This window comes from Cetorhinus maximus, chromosome 12 (genome assembly GCF_964194155.1).
Source record: "Cetorhinus maximus chromosome 12, sCetMax3.hap1.1, whole genome shotgun sequence".
NCBI lineage: Eukaryota > Metazoa > Chordata > Chondrichthyes > Lamniformes > Cetorhinidae > Cetorhinus > Cetorhinus maximus.
This window is the reverse complement of record NC_135890.1, coordinates 41781635-41802645: the sequence shown is the minus strand read 5'-3', so window position 1 is coordinate 41802645 and position 21011 is coordinate 41781635. Positions and strand designations below refer to the sequence as shown.

Sequence of the window (21011 nt, the reverse complement as noted above, 5' to 3'; positions counted from 1 at the left end):
AACTTGATAGTCGCCCAACCTCGAACGGCCCGCTTCTACCTCCTACCCAAAATCCACAAACAGAACTGTCCTGGCAGACCGATCGTGTCAGCCTGTTCCTGCCCCACGGAACTCATTTCTCGTTATCTTGACTCCCTTCTCTCTCCCCTTGTCCAGTCCCTTCCCACCTACATCCGTGATTCCTCTGACACCTTACGTCACATCAACAATTTCCAGTTCCCTGGCCCCAACCGCTTCCTCTTCACCATGGATGTCCAATCCCTCTACACCTCCATCCCCCACCAGGATGGTCTGAGGGCCCTTAGCTTCTTCCTTGAACAGAGGCCCGAACAATCCCCATCCACCACTACTCTCCTCCGTCTGGCTGAACTTGTTCTCACACTGAACAATTTCTCCTTTAACTCCTCTCACTTCCTCCAAATAAAAGGTGTGGCTATGGGTACCCGCATGGGGCCCAGCTATGCCTGTCTCTTTATGGGGTATGTGGAACATTCCTTGTTCCAGTCCTACTCCGGCCCCCTCCCACAACTCTTTCTCCGGTACATCGATGATTACTTCGGTGCTGCTTCATGCTCTTGTCGGGGCCTGGAAAAATGTATTAATTTTGCTTCCAATCTCCACCCCTCCATCATTTTCACATGGTCCATCTCTGACACTTCTCTTCCCTTCCGTGACCTCTCTGTCTCAATTTCTGATGATAGACTGTGCACCAATATCCATTACAAGCCTACCGACTCCCACAGCTACTTCGACTACAGCTCCTCACACCCCACTTCCTGTAAGGACTCCATCCCATTCTCTCAGTTCCTTCGCCTCCGTCGCATCTGTTCTGATGACGCTACCTTCAAAAACAGCTCCTCTGACATGTCCTCCTTCTTCCTTAACCGAGGTTTTCCACCCACGGTCGTTGACAGGGCCCTCAACCGTGTCCGGCCCATATCCCGCGCATCCTCCCTCACGCCTTCTCCTTCTTCCCAGAAACATGTTAGGGTCCCCCTTGTCCTCACTTATCACCCCACCAGCCTCCGCATTCAAAGGATCATCCTCCGCCATTTCCGCCAACTCCAGCATGATGCCACCACCAAACACATCTTCCCTTCACCCCCCCTGACGGCATTCCGTAGGGATCGTTCCCTCCGGGACACCCTGGTCCACTCCTCCATCACCCCCTACTCCTCAACCCCCACCTATGGCACCTCCCCATGCCCACGCAGAAGATGCAACACCTGCCCCTTCACTTCCTCTCTCCTCACTGTCCAAGGGCCCAAACACTCCTTTCAAGTGGAGCAGCATTTCACTTGCATTTCCCCTAACTTAGTCTACTGCATTCGTTGCTCCCAATGCGGTCTCCTCTACATTGGAGAGACCAAACGCAAACTGGGCGACCGCTTTGCAGAACACCTGCAGTCCGTCCGCAAGAAAGACCCAAACCTCCCTGTCGCTTGCCATTTTAACACTCCACCCTGTTCTCTTGCCCACATGTCTGTCCTTGGCTTGCTGCATTGTTCCAGTGAAGCCCAACGCAAACTGGAGGAACAGCACCTCATCTTCCGACTAGGCACTTTACAGCCTTCCGGGCTGAATATTGAATTCAACAACTTTAGATCTTAAACTCCCCCTCCCCCCATCCCCACCCCATTTCTCCCCCCTCCCTTTTTTTTCAATAATTTATGTAGATTCTTCTTTTCCCACCTATTTCCATTATTTTTAAATCTAAAACTAAAACTTTGTTAGTCTTTCCACCCCACCCCCACTAGAGCTGTACCTTGAGTGTCCTGTCTTCCATTCTTAATTAGCACTTTTCTTAGACAATATCACCTCCTTCAACACCTCTTTGATCCTTTTGTCTGTGACATCCTTTGCTTATCTGCACTTATCACTGCTTGCTTATCTCCACAATCACCACACCCTCAACTGCTCTCTCCCCCCGCCCCCCCCCACCTTAAACCAGCTTATATTTCACCTTTCTCCTAACTATGCTTCAGTTCTGCCGAAGGGTCATGAAGACCCGAAACGTTAACTGATTTCTTCTCCACCGATGCTGCCAGACCTGCTGAGTTTTTCCAGGTAATTCTGTTTTTGTTTTAATATAAATCTCTTAGTTGAAGCCATGGAAAGTTTTGAAATGGCCTTCTGTGTGTGTGTTCTAAGATCATGTTTAAGAATATTTGACTGATTTAGTGACAAAAATTAAATCGTGTTTCAAAACTCTCTCTTTTCAAATTATGATGTAGATTTTTAAAAGTGGAACAGGTGAGAAACTTTTGGAAGTCCTTGCACATGATGATGAAGTTCTGTGCTGTGCATTTTCGCCAGACGACAAGTTTATAGCCACTTGCTCATCAGATACAAAAGTTAAGGTAGGAGACCATCAGCAGAAGTTGATGATTTGCTTTTCTGAGTCATGGTTTTGTGTTTAGAAGCCATTTGCAGTGTGCTGTGTTGCAAATATGTTGCTTAGTAGTCCAGCATTGATGGCAACGGCCTTCTCTACCGACAAACTAATGAAAGTTCTTTCTCTTTAGGTCTGGAATGTGTTAACTGGGCAGTTATTTCAGACGTACCATGAACATAATGAACAAGTCAATCATTGTCGTTTTTCGCATTCACAGCATAGGATTCTGTTGGCAACTTGCTCTAATGACAAGTTTTTGAAAGTGAGTGAGTTATCATTTGAATTTGGTTTGTTTTACTCTGAAGATGTATAGTTGTTGGAAATCCAAGTGCAGTTCCTGTGGCTCTGCTTCATTGTAAGTCGAATGAAGCCACTGTTTTGCAATGATGAGCTGTGTTTAACATACAATGCATAATCTATTACTCTTGCTAAGGTGTAGCTGTATTGGACCTTTTTCCTCCAACACTTAATTTCTGTACGTAGCTGGACAATACTTACCATGAGCAGACCAAGTTTATTTTTGACTTAAAACTTATGCCCTATTTACTGGCATAATCATGATAACATGTCCAGGTTTCAAAATAATTACCTAATCCTAGTCTATTGCTGGTAGGGCATGCAACATCCACCAAATTCTCCCATCACTTCTGAAGCTGTAAAATAACACATCACCAGATCAATGCACACAGGCTACAATGATTTAGCTTCATTCACATATAATAATATATAGCTGTAATAATACATAGCAGAAAAACATAGTAGAATATGTAAAAAAAAACAGGAATGTAGAATATATGAACTGTTTCAAAAGAAATAGAATTAACATTGTTGTATTTCTTTCTTTTGCTTTTGAATGACAGTTTGAAGTTTTATTTTTATTCATTCATGGGAAGTGGGTGTTGCTGGCTAGGCCAGCATTTATTGCCCATCCCTATTTGCCCTTGAGAAGGTGATGGTGAGCTGCCTTCTTGAACCATGCAGTGCATGTGGTGTAGGTACACCCATAGTACTGTTAGGAAGGAGGTTCCAGGATTTTGACCTAGGGACAGTGTTGTTGGAGCTGCACTCGTTCAAGCAAGAGAAGAGCATTCTATCACACTCCTGACTTGTGTCTTGTAGATGGTGCACAGGCCTTGGGGAGTCAGGAAGTGAGTTACTCACCACAGGATTCCTAGCCTCTGACCTGCTCTTGTAGTCATGATAATGGGGGATTCAGCAATGGTAATGCCATTGAATGTCAAGGGGCAATGGTTAGATTCTCTTTTTTTGGAGATGATCGTTGCCTGGCACTTGTGTGGCATGAATGTTACTTGCCATTTTGTCAGTCTAAGCCTGGATATTGTCCAGGTTTTGCTGCATTTAGACATGGACTGCTTCAGTATCTGAGGAGTTGTGATTGATGCTGAACATTGTGCAGTCGTCAGCGAACACCCCCCGCTTCTGACCTTATGATGGAAGGAAGGTCATTGATGGAGCAGCTGAAGATGGTTGGGCCTAGGACACTGTCCTGAGGAACTCCTGCAGTGATGCCCTGGGCTGAGATGACTGACCTCCAAGAACCGCAACCAGTTTCCTTTGTGCTTGATATGACTCCAACCAGCAGAGATTTTTCCCCTGATTCCCATTGACTCCAGTTTTGCTAGGGCTCCTTGATGCCACACTTGTTCAAACGTTGCCTTAATGTCAAGGACAGTCACTCTCACCTCACCTCTGCAGTTCAGCTCTTTTGTCCATGTTTGAACCAAGGCTGTAATGAGGTCAGGAGCTGAGTGATCCTGACAGAACTCAAACTGAGCGTCAGTGAGCAGGTTATTGCTAAGCAAGTGCTGTTTGATAACGCTATTCATGACCCCTTCCATCACTTTACTGATGATCGAGAGCTGACCAATAGGGCAGCAATTGACCGATGCACAGTGGCAGCAGTGTGTACCATCTACAAGATGCTCTGCAGGAACTCACCAAGGCTCCTTAGACAGCACCATCCAAATCCATGACCACTACCAACAAGAAGGGTAACAGCAGTAGACACATGGTAACACCACCTCTCATCCAAGTTCCCTTCCAAGCCACTCACCATCCTGACTTGGAGTTATATTGCTGTTCCTTCACTGTTGCTGGGTCAAAACCCTGGAGCCCCCTCCCTAACAGCACTGTGGGTATACGTGCACCACATGGACTGCAGCAGTTCAAGAAGGCAGCTTACCACCACCTCAGGGGCAATTGGAGATGGGCAATAAATGTGCTGGCCTAGCCAGCGAAGCGCACATCCCATGAACCAATTTTTAAAAAAGACTCGGCCTGTGTCATTGAAGTCCCCCACCCAGAGTACATTCTGCGCCCTTGCCACCCTCAGTGCTTCCTCCAAGTGGTGTTCAACATGGAGAAGTACTGATTCATCAGGTAGGGGGAGGGGGCGCGGTACGTGGCAGTCTGAAGGAGACGTCCTTGCCCATGTTTGACCTGATCCCATGAGATTTCATGGAATCCGGAATCAAAGTTGAGGAATCCCAGGGCAACTCCCTACCCACTGTTCTGCCATCTCTGCTGGGTCTGTCATGCTGGTGGGACATACCCAGGGATGGTGATGTTTGTGCCTGGGACATTATCTGTAAGGTATGGTTTTGTGAGCATGAGTCTGTGAAACGGCCCTTCCAATTTTGGCACAAGCCTCCAGATGTTAGTAAGGAGGACTTTGCAGGGCTGAGTTTGCTGCTTTCGTTTCTGGTGCCTAGGTCAATGCGACGTGGTCCGGCTGGTTTCATTTCAGAATCACAGAATTACAGTGCAGAAGAGGCCCTTTGGCCCATCAAGTCTGCATCGACACGTGAGAAACACCTGACCTACCTACCTAATCCCATTTACCAGCACTTGGCCCAGAGCCTTGAATGTTATGACGTGCCAAGTGCTCATCCAGGTACTTTTTAAAGGATGTGAGGCAACCCGCCTCCACCACCCTCCCAGGCAGAGCATTCCAGACGGTCACCACCCTCTGGGTAAAAAAGTTGTTCCTCACATCCCCCCTAAACCTCCTGCCCCTCACCTTGAACTTATATCCCCTTGTGACTGACCCTTCAACTAAGGGGAACAGTTGCTCCCTATCCACCCTGTCCATGCTCCTCATAATCTTGTACACCTCGATCAGGTCACCCCTCAGTCTTCTCTGCTCCAACGAAAACAACCCAAGTCTATCTAACCTCTCTTCATAACTTAAGTGTTTCATCCCAGGCAACATCCTGGTGAATCTCCTCTGCACCCCGTCCAGTGCAATCACATCCTTCCTATAATGTGGCGACCAGAACTGCACACAGTACTCCAGCTGTGGCCTCACCAAGGTTCTATACAACTCCAACATGACCTCCTTACTTTTGTAATCTATGCCTCATTTGATAAAGGCAAGTGCCCCATATGCCTTTTTCACCACCCCACTAACATGCCCCTCTGCCTTCAGAGATCTATGGACACACACGCCAAGGTCCCTTTGTTCCTCAGAACTTCCTGGTGCCATGCCGTTCATTGAATACTTCCTTGTCAAATTATTCCTTCCAAAGTGTATCACCTCACATTTTTCAGGGTTAAATTCCATCTGCCACTTATCTGCCCATTTGACCATCCCGTCTATATCTTCCTGCAGCCCAAAACACTCAACCTCACTGTTAACCACCCGGCCAATCTTTGTGTCATCATTGACTTTGTAGCAGTTGCTGCATTGCTGCAGTATTGCACCCATATCTCACTCCGGTAAATCATTGTTATCCTTTTAGTTATCTTTACGCAGTCCATAGTATCCTCATGAGATATGGTTTTTACTGTCACTTAATAATGGCTTGAATTTATTTAATCTGCCTCTAGATTTACAGAATTTACCCACCCCTCCCCCTCTTTGTAATCTGGTTATTTTGCTATCTTGTCACCTTCAGTCTTGACCATTCTAATGCTCACTTGCCTGGACTCTCATCCTGCACCATCTGTAAATGTCAGCTCATTCAAAACTCTGCTGCCTAACCCTATGCTGCACCATCTCCTGCTCACCCATCATCCCTATCCTTCTTGACCTATGTTGGCTCTTGCAACAATTCCAATTTAAAATTTTTATGTTTAAATCCATTCATTATTCTGTACCTCTCCCTATTTCTGCAACCTCCTCCAGCTGTGCCACCCCCTCTTGAACACCACTGATCTAACCTTGAAATTTTATGCCTCCCTCCCTTCACCTCACCATCGGTGACTATGCCTTTAACCATCAAGGTTCCTTACTCTGGAATTCTCTTTCTGTCTCTCCATATCCCTCTCCTCCTGTAAAGCTGTCCTTAAAGTCAACATCTTTAACCAAGCTTTTGATCACCCTTCCTGATATCTCTTACATAATTTGTAGCTTGTTTTTGTCTGAGTTCACTTCTCCGAAGCACCTTGGGATATTTTCCTAAATCAAACATGCTATATAAACTCAGGTTGTTGGCAACCTAGTTTGGTATCTCTTGAAAACATGAAGAGCTTGTACTGAGCTTCTGTACCTAAGTCAATAATGTAGGTTAGAATCAGTAGAAGCCCTCTATCTGAAAGAGAGGCATACTGCTCAGTGCTCCCCTTCCAATGCACATACAGAAATACCTGTAGCTTCCTTTCCTTCAGTTGATTGCTTATCCACATGCAGGTTTTGCCTTGAATTTCCAATGCTTTCATCTTTAGTATAGACTTTGTCGAAAGATTTTGGAGATCTAAGTACAACACATCTTATGGGTTTCCCTTGTCCAAGGTGCTTGGAATATAATTTCCTCAAAGAAGCCTGATGCATTTCAGGTAGCATCTTCCCATGCAAAGTCATGCTGACTATTTATTGGGCTATTGTTGTACAGCTAATTATGTTTGCTTCTGGTTATTAATTCCATCAATGTAACTGGTATGAATGTCAAACCGATATGATGGATATTTTCAGAAAGTTTATATAAATACATTTAAAAATGGCTATGGAGTAATGAATGACTTAAAACGCCAAAAGCACAATTAGTTGATTTAACGGATAAAGAGACTGCTATAAACAAGCGCAGTGCCATTAATTGATTCAGAACTATTTTCTGTATACCACATATAAATTAGACTTTTTGTAGCATGCACTTAAAATGCCTCATTTCTGTTGCTGTATTAGTTTCTCATGGAGTTAATATCACCAGGTACATACTGCATCACTATTTGTGATCTGGTGCATGGTAATTTGTTACGCAGTTGGGTGTTGTAAGCTATTTCTGATGGCGAGATTGTTGGATTCTTACCACCATGCAATGCACTTGCTTTTTGCAGACTTTCATATAATTTAGGAAATGTAAAGCAATTTTGGTTTCTAGAAGTATTACATGCATCTTTTTAGCTTTAGTTTTTGATGGGAGACTTTATTTACTGGTTGCTGAGCATGTTCCAGGTCACTGTAGTTTTTGCCTTGTGAATTTTTAAAGCATGCTGCACTTACATCTTTGTTCTAGAAGTTATTTTAGTAAAGACAATGCATTGTACAGTAGTAGCTTTTTTATGAAATTCAGCTCAAGTTTTCTACATACTTGGCTTTAAACTATTTCAAGATGAGAAAAGGGATAAATGAAAAGGGTAAAATGGTTTTAATATAATGCCGAAATGAAAACTATATTTTCTTTCACTTTCAATCTAATCTAATGTTACTCCTCTTCTGCATTTTATAGATATGGGACCTGGAAGGGACAAGCTGTAGGAACACACTGTTTGGTCACACAGATTATGTTAACCATTGCAGTTTCTCACCTGATGACCAATATCTAGCCAGCTGCTCAAATGATGGAACAGTGAAGGTATGCATCATCTTGGGTTCTTTCACAGTTAAAGCTGCATTTTATACCGTACATTTGTAGACTTTATTGGAATGACATTGCTCTCTTTCAATTCAACCCTTAAAAAATAATTGCAAGTAGTTAAAGTGCAGGGAAGTAGAGATTAGAAATACATAAAATGCTTGATGTGCCTTCAGCTTTATTCCATCCAGACTTTGTGGAGTAATGTGGATTTGCTGGTTTTTAGATTTGGAGTATGATTATGCTTTGCTATGAATTTTGTGGAGAAAAAAAAGTGTCATTATTATTAAACAGTATCTTTCCTCAGGAAATGTTGTCAGGTTAGGTAACAAAATTCCACAAGTGGCAGACAAGGAGTACAAATACCAGTGCCAGCAAAGGTTGCATCTAGCATGCACTTTGCATTTGCTGCACCAACTCCTTCCTGTCTAAACGTAACACCTATAAATTGACTAAACTGTGTGCATACTTGGCATTAAACATTCAGTCCTCGCAACATTAGTTGGTGCTGCTGCATTTCAAAGCTCAGTTTCCTACGTTTCCTTTCACTAGGTGGTGCTGCAGCAAAGTTTTATTTAAATATTTCTTCTTAGCTTGCCTGAGGCAGTTTCCTGTTGAAAGTTTTATTTTAAAACTATGTTTTAGATTAATCCTACCTGGCTTCTGCTCCTCCCTTCCCTGACTCCACTGGCCCTCTGCTTGACTTCCCAGGATCTGCTTTTCCCTTGTTATTGACCTCTGTCACTCCCCTTCCCACTGCCTATGGACCTTTGGCTACTCTTTAATAGTGTACAAGCACTTTTTTTATTCTTTCACGGGATATGGGCGTCTCTGACTAGGCCAACGTTTGTTGCCCACCCCTAATTGCCCTTGAGAAGTTTGTGGTGAGTTGCATTCTCGAACCGCTGCAGTCTGTGTGGTGTCAGTACACCTATAGTGCTGTTAGGAAGGAAATTCCAGGATAATGATCCAGCGACAGTGAAGGAACGGCGATATAGCTCCAAGTCAGGACGGTGTGTGGGGCTTGGAGGGGAACTTTCAAGTGATGGTGTTCCCATGTATCTGCTGCCCTTGTCCTTCTAGGTGGCAGAGCTCGCGTGTTTGGAAGGAGCTATCGAAGGAGGTTTAACTAGTTGCTGCAGTGCATCGTGTATGTAGTAAAACAAAACATAAGAAATAGGAGCAGGAGTAGGTCATTCGGCCCCTCAAGCCTGCCCTGCCATTCAATAAGATCATGGCTGATCTGCCCCAGGCTTCAACTCCTCATTCGTGCCAGCTCCTCATAGCCCTCAACTCCCCGATATTTCAAAAATCTATCTACCTCTTTTTAAATACTTTCAGTGATCTAGCCTCCACAACACTCTGGGGTAGAGAATTCCAGGCATTTACTATTCTCTAAGAGAAGAAATTCCTTTGCATCTCAGTTTTAAATGAGTGCTCCCTTATTCTGTAACTATGCCCCCTAGTTTGAGATTCCTCCACTAGTGGAAACATCTTCTCAACATCTATCCTGCCAAGCCCCCTCAGAATCTTGTACATTTCAACAAGATCACCCCTCATTCTTCTAAACTCAAATGAATAAAGGCCTAACCTGTTTAGCCCTTCTTGATAAGTCAACCCCTTCATCCCAGGAACCAACCTAGTGAATCTCTTGAACTGCCTCCAATGCCAGTATATCCTTTCTTAAATACGGGAACCAAAACTGTACACATTACTCCAGGTGCGGCCTTGCCAACACCCTGTACAGTTGTAACAAGACTTCCCTATTTTTAGACTCCAACCCCCTAGCAATACAAGCCAAAATTCCATTTGCCTTCTTAATTACTTGTTGCATCTGCATGCTAACTTTTTGTGTTTCATGCACAAGAACACCCAGATGTGCTGCACTTTTTGGAGCCTCTCTCTATTTAAATAATAGTCTGTCTTTTGGTTCTTCCAACCAAAGTGCATGATCTCTCACTTTCCTACATTAAACTCCATCTGGCAAGTTTTTGCCCACTCACTCAACCTATCTATATCCCCTTGCAGATTCCTTATGTCCTCATCACAACATGCCCTGCCATCTATTTGTGTATCGTCAGCAAATTTGGATACATTACACTCTGCCCCCTCTTCCAAGTTATTAATATAGATAGTAAATAATTGAGGCCCTAGGACGATCCTCGTGGGACTCCCCTAGTTTTCCAACCTGAAAAAGACCCATTATTCCTGACTTTGTCTTCTGTGTGTTAACCAATCCTCAATCCATGCTAATACATTACCCTCAATCCCGTGAGCTCCTATATTGTGCAATAACCTTTTATGTGGCACCTTATCAAATGCCTTCTGGAAATCCAAATACATTATATCTACCGTTTCCCCTTTATCAACTCTGCTTGTTATATCCCCAAAGAACTCTAGCAAATTTGTCAAACATAATTCCCCTTTCACAAAACCATGTTGACTCTGTTTGATTGCGTTAAGCTTTTCTAAATGTCCTGCTATTTCTTCCTTAATAATGGACTCTAGCATTTTCCCAAAGACAGATGTTTGCCTTACTGGCCTATAGTTTCCTGCTTTTTGTCTCCCTCCCTTCTTGAACAGGGGCGTCACATTAGCAGTTTTCCAATTCTCTGGGACTGTCCCGGAATCCAGTGAGTTCTGGAATATTTTGACTAATGCCTCCAGTATCGCTGCAGCTACTTCCATTAAAACCATTGGATGCAGGCCATCAGGTCCTGGTGACTTGTCTGCCTTTGTTCCCATTAGTTTGTCAAATACCTTGTCCGTTGTGATAGAGACTTTTACAAGATCTTTCCTTCCATTAGCTCCTTGCTTATCTGATATCTTTGGGATGTTTATAGTGTCCTCCACCGTGAAGGCCAATGCAAAATATTGGTTTAAATTATCTGCCATTTCCCTGTTATCAATTCTCCAGTCGCATCCTCCAAGGGTCCCACTCTCAATTTAGCCACTCTCTTTTTATATACCTGTAGAAGCTCTTGCTGTTTGTTTTTATATTTTTGCCAATTTACTTTCATAATCAATTTTCTCCATCTTTATTAGCTTTTTAGTCATCTGCTGCTGGTTCCTAAAACCCCAATCCTCTGGCCTACCATTAGTTTTTGCCTTATGCCTTAGTTTTTGATTGGACACTCTCCTTGACCACCTTTGTTAACCATGGGTGGTTCATCCTCCTCATCGAGTCCTTCTTTTTGACCGGGATAAATTTTTGCTGAGTGTTATGAAAACTGCTTAAATGTCTGCCACTGCTCATCCACTGACCTTCCCCTTAGCCTATTTTCCTAGCCCACTTTAGACAACTCTTTCTTCATACCTCTGTAATTGCCCTTATTTAAGTTGAGGACACTGGTTTGAGACCCGAGTTGCTCGCATTCAACCTGAATTTGAAATTCTACCATGTTATGATTGCTACCCCCGAGAGGATTCTTAACTACAATATCTCTTATTAATTCCACCTCATTACACATTACTAGATCTAAAGTAGCCTGTTCTCAGGTAGGTTCTGCAACATATTGCTCTAAGAAAAATTCCCTGATGCACTCTACAAATTCGTCTTCCATTTTACCCCTGCCAATCTGATTTGTCCAGTCAATATGCAGATTAAAATCACCCATGACAACTGTAGTGCCCTTCTTACATGCCTCCATTTTTTCCCGATTTATACTTTTTCCTACAGTGAGGCAACTCTTGGGGGTCTGTAGATGACTCCCACCCTTGACTTCTTCCCCTTGCTATTCCTTATTTCACCCAAACTGATTCCACATCACGCTCTATTGCACCTATATTAATACTCACCACCGCAGTGATACCTTCCTTTATTAACAAAGCTGCCTCACCTCCTTTTCCTTTTTGCCTATTTTACCAGAATGTCAAATACCCTTGAATATTGAGCTCCCAGTCCTGGTCACCCTGCAAGCATGTCTCTGTAACAGTTATCAAGCCATATTCATTTATTTCTATTTGTGCCATCAACTCACCTATCATGTTACAAATGCTGTGTGCATTCGGATAAAGAGCCTTAAGCTTTGACTTTTTAACCATTATTATTCATTCTGGTTGTAATTCTACTGCATTCTTCTGCTTATATTTGCTGCCCCTTCCTATCAAACTTAGATTATTGTTCGCATCTTCACTGTCATACATCTCTGCTCTCTCGTTTCTTTTTGATTTTTTAAACTTCTCTTCAGTTGAACCCTCCGCTCCACTAATTAGTTTAAAGTCCCATCTGCAACCCAGTTATGCAATTGGCCAGGACACTGGTCCCAGCATGGTTCAAATGAAGCCCGTCCCAACGGAACAGCTCTCTTCTTCCTCAGTACTAGTGCCAGTGCCACATGAATCAGTACCCATTTCTTCCACACCAGCATTTGAGCCACGTATTTACCTTTCTAATCTTATTTACCCTACGCCAATTTGCACATGGCTCAGGTAGTAGTCCAGAGATTATTACCTTTGTGGTTCTGCTTTTTAATTTAGCTCCTAAGCTGCTCGTAGTCCCTCAGCAGAACCTCTTCCAAGTCCTACCTATGTTGTTGGTACCTACGTGGATCACGACAACTGGATCCTTCCCCTCCCATTCTAAGTTCCTCTCCAGCTCAGAAGAGATGTCCTTAACGGCACCAGGTAGGTAACATAGCCGTCGGGACTCTGTCTTTGCTGCAGCGAACAGTATCTACCCCCCCGAACTAATCTATTCCCTATTACCACCACATTTCCCTCCCTCCCCCCCCGCAGCTCTTGAATGGCGCTCTGTACCAGTGTGCTGTGGTCAGTTCGCTCATCCTCCTTGCAGTCTGTGCCCTTGTCCTCACCGGGAGCAAAAACCTCATACGTATTGGATAAGGGCACCGGCTGAGGCTCCTCCTAAGCTAAATTCTGGATCCCCATACCTGTCTCACTCACAGTCACATCTTCCTGTCCCTGACCACAGTCCAGATTTGAAGTAATTAATCTAATGGGTGTGATTGTCTCCTGAAACAGTGTCCAGGTAACTCTCCCCTCCCTGATGTGTCGCAGTGTTCGCAGTTTGGTCTCCAGCTCATCAACCCTGAGCCGAAGCTCCTCGAGCAGCCAACACTTGCTGCAGATGTGGTCACCGTGGATTGTACCGGTGTCCACCAGTACCCATATACTACAGCTGCAACACATCGCCTGCCCAGCCATCTCTATTCTATTTAATTAGTTTATTTGGATGCTAAACACCTTAAAAGTGAATTTCTTAACTGTACTCTTCAGCAGTAATAACGTCTCCTGATTTAAACCACTTGGCCAATCAAAAGAGACACGGTGAAGATACCCTGCCTCTACTCCCTGTTTTAAACTGAACTCCCGGCTCTCTGCGCTGTTTTAAACTGAACTCCCAGCTCTCCTCTCTGTTTTAAACTGATCTCCCGGCTCTCCTCGCTGTTTTAAACTGATCTCCCGGCACTCCTCACTGTTTTAAACTGATCTCCTGGCACTCCTCACTGTTTTAAACTGATCTCCCAGCACTCCTCGCTGTTTTAAACTGATCTCCCAGCTCTCCTCGCTGTTTTAAACTGATCTCCCAGCACTCCTCGCTGTTTTAAACTGATCTCCCAGCACTCCTCACTGTTTTAAACTGATCTCCCAGCACTCCTCGCTGTTTTAAACTGATCTCCCGGCACTCCTCACTGTTTTAAACTGATCTCCTGGCACTCCTCACTGTTTTAAACTGATCTCCCGGCACTCCTCGCTGTTTTAAACTGATCTCCCAGCTCTCCTCTCTGTTTTAAACTGATCTCCCAGCACTTCTCGCTGTTTTAAACTGATCTCCCAGCACTCCTCACTGTTTTAAACTGATCTCCCAGCACTCCTCGCTGTTTTAAACTGATCTTCCAGCTCTCCTCTCTGTTTTAAACTGATCTCCCAGCTCTCCTCACTGTTTTAAACTGAATTCCCAGCTCACCTCTCTGTTTTAAACTGATCTCCCAGCACTCCTCGCTGTTTTAAACTGATCTCCCGGCACTCCTCACTGTTTTAAACTGATCTCCCAGCTCTCCTCGCTGTTTTAAACTGATCTCCCAGCACTCTTAGCTGTTTTAAACTGATCTCCCGGCACTCCTCACTGTTTTAAACTGATCTCCCAGCTCTCCTCTCTGTTTTAAACTGATCTCCCAGCTCTCCTCACTGTTTTAAACTGATCTCCCGGCACTCCTCACTGTTTTAAACTGATCTCCCAGCACTCCTCACTGTTCTAAACTGATCTCCCAGCTCTCCTCACTGTTTTAAACTGATCTCCCAGCTCTCCTCACTGTTTTAAACTGAATTCCCAGCTCACCTCTCTGTTTTAAACTGATCTCCCGGCACTCCTCACTGTTTTAAACTGATCTCCCAGCTCTCCTCGCTGTTTTAAACTGATCTCCCAGCACTCTTAGCTGTTTTAAACTGATCTCCCGGCACTCCTCACTGTTTTAAACTGATCTCCCAGCTCTCCTCACTGTTTTAAACTGATCTCCCAGCTCTCCTCTCTGTTTTAAACTGATCTCCCAGCTCTCCTCACTGTTTTAAACTGATCTCCCGGCACTCCTCACTGTTTTAAACTGATCTCCCAGCTCTCCTCACTGTTCTAAACTGATCTCCCAGCTCTCCTCACTGTTTTAAACTGATCTCCCAGCTCTCCTCACTGTTTTAAACTGAATTCCCAGCTCACCTCTCTGTTTTAAACTGATCTCCCGGCACTCCTCGCTATTTTAAACTGATCTCCCAGCACTCCTCGCTGTTTTAAACTGATCTCCCGGCACTCCTCGCTGTTTTAAACTGATCTCCCAGCACTCCTCGCTGTTTTAAACTGATCTCCCAGCTCTCCTCACTGTTTTAAACTGATCTCCCAGCACTCCTCGCTATTTTAAACTGATCTCCCAGCACTCCTCACTGTTTTAAACTGATCTCCCGGCACTCCTCGCTGTTTTAAACTGATCTCCCAGCACTCCTCACTGTTTTAAACTGATCTCCCAGCTCTCCTCACTGTTTTAAACTGATCTCCTGGCACTCCTCACTGTTTTAAACTGATCTCCTGGCACTCCTCGCTGTTTTAAACTGATCTCCTGGCACTCCTCACTGTTCTAAACTGATCTCCCAGCACTCCTCGCTGTTTTAAACTGATCTCCTGGCACTCCTCGCTGTTTTAAACTGATCTCCCAGCACTCCTCGCTGTTTTAAACTGATCTCCCGGCACTCCTCGCTGTTTTAAACTGATCTCCCAGCACTCTTCGCTGTTTTAAACTGATCTCCCGGCACTCCTCGCTGTTTTAAACTGATCTCCCAGCTCTCCTCGCTGTTTTAAACTGATCTCCTGGCACTCCTCACTGTTCTAAACTGATCTCCCGGCACTCCTCACTGTTTTAAACTGATCTCCCAGCACTCCTCACTGTTTTAAACTGATCTCCTGGCACTCCTCACTGTTCTAAACGGATCTCCCAGCACTCCTCGCTATTTTAAACTGATCTCCTGGCACTCCTCGCTATTTTAAACTGATCTTCCAGCTCTCCTCACTGTTTTAAACTGATCTCCCGGCACTCCTCACTGTTTTAAACTGATCTCCCAGCACTCCTCGCTATTTTAAACTGAACTCCCAGCACTCCTCACTGTTTTAAACTGATCTCCTGCCACTCCTCACTGTTTTAAACTGATCTCCTGGCACTCCTCACTGTTTTAAACTGATCTCCCGGCACTCCTCGCTGTTTTAAACTGATCTCCCAGCACTCCTCGCTGTTTTAAACTGATCTCCCAGCACTCCTCACTGTTTTAAACTGATCTCCCAGCACTCCTCACTGTTTTAAACTGATCTCCCAGCACTCCTCGCTGTTTTAAACTGATCTCCCGGCACTCCCCATACGCTGCTGCTACTGTGCATTGGTGGTGGAGGTAGTGAATGTTTAAGGTGTTGGATGGGGTGCCAGTCAAGCTGGCTGCTTTGTCCTAGATGGTGTCAAGTTGCTTGAGTGTTGTTGGAACTTTCCATCACACTCTTGACTTTTGCCTTGTAGATAGTGATTTTAAAGCCCTTTCATTTCTTTCCTTTCCAGCCCTATTGCCCATAACATGTTGGTTTACTTAGCTGGTTTATTTATCCATTTCTCCACACTGAGCTGCAAATCCTTCCCATTCCTTGCTTTACTGGCTGCTCTATGCTGGTTTGCTGTCACTGATAGAGGAATCCAGAAGTGTAGCATTCCCTGAGGAGGGGAGGAATACTGGTAGAAGCCTTTGCAGTGTTGCTGGAAATTCCAGGGTATGGGGAGCTGACAGGTTCCATAAGACCATAAGACATAGGAGCAGAAACTAGGCCATTTGGCCCATCGAGTCTGCTCTGCCATTCAATCATGGCTGATAAGTTTCTCAACCCCATTCTCCCGCCTTCTCCCCGTAACCTTTGATCCCCTTACCAATCAAGAACCTATCTATCTTGGTTTTAAATACACTCAATGACCTGGCCTCCACAGCCTTCTGTGGCAATGAATTCCATAGATTCACCACTCTCTGGCTAAAGAAGTTTCTCTTCATCTCTGTTCTAAAAGGCCTTCCCTTTATTCTGAGACTGTGCCCTCGGGTCCTAGTCTCTCCTACTAATGGAAACATCTTCCCCACGTCCACTCTATCTAGGCCTTTCAGTATTCTGTAAGTTTCAATCAGATCCCCCCTCATCCTTCTAAACTCCATCGAGTATAGACCCAGAGTCCTCAAACGTTCCTCATATGTTAAGCCTTTCATTCCTGGGATCGTTCTCGTGAACCTCCTCTGGACCCTCTCCAGGGACAGAACATCCTTCCTGAGATACGGGGCCCAAAATTGCTCACAATATTCTAAATGTGGTCTGACCAGAGCCTTATAAAGCCTCAGCAGCACATCCCTGCTTTTATATTCTAGTCCTCTCGAAATAAATGCCAACATTGCATTTGCCTTCCTAACTACTGCGTCAACCTGCAAGTTAACCTTAAGAGAATCCTGGACTAGGACTCCCAAGTCCCTTTGCACTCCAGATTTCTGAATTCTCTCCCCATTTAGAAAATAGTCTATGCCTCCATTCTTCCTACCAAAGTGCATGACCTCACTTCCCCACATTGTATTCCATCTGCCACTTCTTTGCCCATTCTCCTAACCTGTCCAAATCCTTCTGCAGCCTCCCTGCCTCCTCAATACTACCTGTCCCTCCACCTATCTTTGTATCATCTGCAAACTTAGCCAGGATGCCCTCAGTTCCTTCATCTAGATCATTAATGTGTAAAGTGAAAAGTTGTGGTCCCAACACTGACCCCTGCGGAACTCCACTAGTCACCGGCCGCCATCCTGAGAAGGACCCCCTTATCCCCACTCTCTGCCTTCTGCCAGACAGCCAATCTTTTATGCATGCTAGCACCTTGCCTCTAACACCATGGGCTCTTATCTTACTGAGCAGCCTCCTGTGCGGCACCTTGTCAAAGGCCTTCTGGAAGTCCAAGTAGATAACATCCATTGGCTCTCCTTTGTCTAACCTACTCGTTACCTCCTAAAAGAATTCTAACAAGTTTGTCAGGCATGACCTCCCCTTGATGAAACCATGCTGACTTTGCCCTATTTTACCATGCACTTCCAAGTATTCTGAAATCTCATCCTTAATAATGGACTCTAAAATCTTACCAACGACCGAGGTCAGGCTAATCGGCCTGTAATTTCCCATCTTTTGCCTCGCTCCCTTCTAAAACAGGGGGGTTACATTAGCGATTTTCCAGTCCTCTGGGACCCTCCCTGACTCCAGTGATTCCAGAAAGATCACCACTAACGCCTCCACTATCTCTTCAGCTATCTCCTTCAGAACTCTGGGGTGTAATCCATCTGGTCCAGGTGATTTATTCACCTTCAGACCTTTCAGTTTTCCTAGCACCTTCTCCTTGGTAATGGCCACCATACTCACCTCTGCCTCCCGACTCGCTTGAACTTTGGGGATGTTACTTGTGTCTTCCACCATGAAGACTGACGCAAAGTACCTATTCAGTTCCTCCGCCATTTCTTTGTTCCCCACTACTACTTCTCCCGTGTCATTTTCCAGCAGCCCAATGTCTACTTTTGCCTCTCTCTTACCCTTTATATATCTAAAAAAATGCTTGCAATCTTCTTTTATATTACTGGCTAGTTTACCCTCATATTTAATCTTCTACCTCCTTACTTCTTTTTTAGTTGTCCTCTGTTGGTTTTTGTAGGCTTCCCAATCCCCTGGTTTCCCACTGCTCTTCGCTTTCTCTTTAGCTTTTATGCTGTCCCTGACTTCCCTTGTCAGCCATGGTTGCCTCGTTCTCCCTTTCGTATGCTTCTTCTTCCTAGAGATGAAGTTTTGCTGTGTCTCCCAAATTACTCCCAGAAACTCCTGCCATTGCTGTTCCACTGTCTTTCCTGCTAGGCTCATCTCCCAGTCAATTCTGGCCAGCTCCTCCCTCATGCCTCTGTAGTTGCCTTTATTCAACTGTAATACCGTTACATCTGATTCCAGCTTTTTCCTCTCAAATTGCAGGGTAAATTCTATCATATTATGGTCACTTCCTCCTAAGGGTTCCTTCACCTTAAGCTCCCTTATCAAATCTGCCTCATTACACATCACTAAACCTAGAATTGCCTGTTCCCTAGTGCGCTCCACCACAAGCTGCTCCAAAAGGCCATCTCGTAGACATTCCACAAATTCCTTTTCTTGGGATCCACTACCAACCTGATTTTCCCAGTCTACCTGCCTATTGAAATCCCCCATGATCACTGTAACCTTGCTTTTCTTACACGCCTTTTCTATCTCTTGGTGTATCTTGTGCCCCACATCCTGACTACTGTTCGGAGGCCTGTACATAACTCCCATTATGGTTTTTTTACCTTTGCGGTTCCTCAACTCTACCCACACAGATTCTACATCATCTGACCCTACGTCATTTCTTGCTATCGATTTAATTTCATTTCTTACTAACAAAGCAACCCCACCCCCTCTGCCAACCTGCCTATCTTTTCGATAGGACGTATATCCTTGGATATTTGGCTCCCAGTCCTGATCCCCTTGCAGCCATGTCTCCATGATGCCCACCACATCATACCTCGGGGAAGGGAATCACCTGCAGATGCTTTTCAACAAGGGAAATAAAACCAGCAGGGGACTTAATAGGGCATGAGGGAAACCGGTATGAGGATGATGCCGCCAGATGAAGGGCTATGAGTATATGGAATGTGAGAAGAAAGGTGGAGATGGAACAGATGGACCAGAAGCTGAATGTGATCACAGTAGTCCACTAGAGACTCAATACAGAGCAAGCAGATTTTTGTGAGAAGGTAAAAGGGAGTGCAGTGATCTAGCAGCTACAAAAACAAACACCTTGAAAAGGAGAGAAATTTGCTCATTTACTTTTTGATCACCTTGTATCACCCTTCATCTCCAAACTGGCCCGCAAGCCTCATCAGGTTTCCTCCCCCCAGCCACCCAATCACCTAAAATTCAAACTTGCCTACATGTCCCTACATTCCTCCAACCAATTAGCACCTGTACTCCAGCACCATTCCCACTCCCCCTGCACCCCCCGTCAACCATGTTAATAGGACAGATGCAATGCAATAGAGGGAGACAGAAATTAAAACAAGAGACAGAAGAATAGAATGTAGAAAAGACAGACAGAGAAGCAAAAGATCACAGTGTGATTCATCAATACACAGACAATAGTTAGGTAATACAGTTTGTTAAATTCAGGTGAGTTTTGAGGATTAGAATGTGGGCTGCATATCTTCATAACTTAAAGTCAAATAAGAAAAACCAATAAGTTTAACATCAGCTCAGCAGAGGCCTTAAACAAGAACTCTAGTAGGTCAACAGATGAAAAGGCACAATTTACTAAAGAATAGAATCAGGGAAGAGTAGTGATGGTATAACGTGCCAGAGACTTTTGAAGACATTACTGATATGAACAGGAGAAATACTGTGGCTATTATATACCTGGTTTTTTTGGAAAGTCGGATGATTTTATATATTGACAATCAGTGGTTTGGTTAAAGAATTATGGAATAGGTGGTGAAGCATAGCACTGGATAGAAAATTGGCTTAAACACAGAAAACATGAGCAACTATAAAGTAAAATAATAAATGGGAAATTTAAGGCTAGAAACAAGCTATGCATGAGGAATCTTGGATAATTTAGTATATTCTATTGAGTTAGACATGGAAAAAATGCAAAGTCTAAAAATCTGCTATTGAAACCACAATAAAGGGTAGGCTAAATAATGAGTACTACCACCTTCAAAGTAACTAGGTAAATAGATGAAAGGCACAATTCACTGCAGATAAATGTAAAGTAATTGCAATGCAAGCAAGGAACCAAAAAAGAGAGTGTTAAATGAAGCAGAAGTACCCCTTTTATCTTTTATCTGGAACGAGGTCTAATGGTTACTATGGATAAATCCATAAAACTATCAACGTAGTTATTCTGTAGTGATAAAGCCATTCAAAAAGCTGGCTCATATGATCGTAAGCATAAAACTATTGCTGTATAGAGCAGTTGTTATACCCTAATCTGGAGTACTGTTAGTAGTTCTGTTTACCTGATCACAGGCAGGATATTATTGTCCTCCAGAGGATACAGGAGCAACCAGTGAAGATGGTCGAGCATTAAGAATGCAAGTTGTATGAGGAAAAATTAAGGACATTGGACTTGTTTTCTTTTAAAAAGCAGAAACTACAGAGGGATCTAATTGAATTTTCCAAAATTATCTATAAAGCGAATTGTCAGAATTTATGGAAGCAAATTATTCACAATAATAGGTTCAAGAACCAGAAAGTGTGAATT

General features: G+C 44.1%; 1 protein-coding gene across 7 annotated transcripts in view; it reads left to right on the top strand.

Annotated features, from left to right (window-relative positions):
• The window catches only part of apaf1 (apoptotic peptidase activating factor 1), a 215259-nt gene that overhangs the window by 79409 nt on the left and 114839 nt on the right, over positions 1–21011 (top strand). For 6 of the 7 annotated variants that reach the window (XR_013578123.1, XR_013578124.1, XM_078553441.1 and 3 more), the window contains exons 14-16: positions 2235–2360; positions 2526–2657; positions 8083–8208. Coding sequence is in view for 5 of the 7 variants with exons in the window: in XM_078553441.1 (XP_078409567.1) it covers positions 2235–2360; positions 2526–2657; positions 8083–8208 (384 nt within the window). In the remaining 2 variants the exon portion in view is untranslated. Of the gene's footprint in view, positions 1–2234; positions 2361–2525; positions 2658–8082; positions 8209–21011 lie in introns of those variants that run through there. The other variant, XM_078553445.1, reaches the window with a different exon arrangement.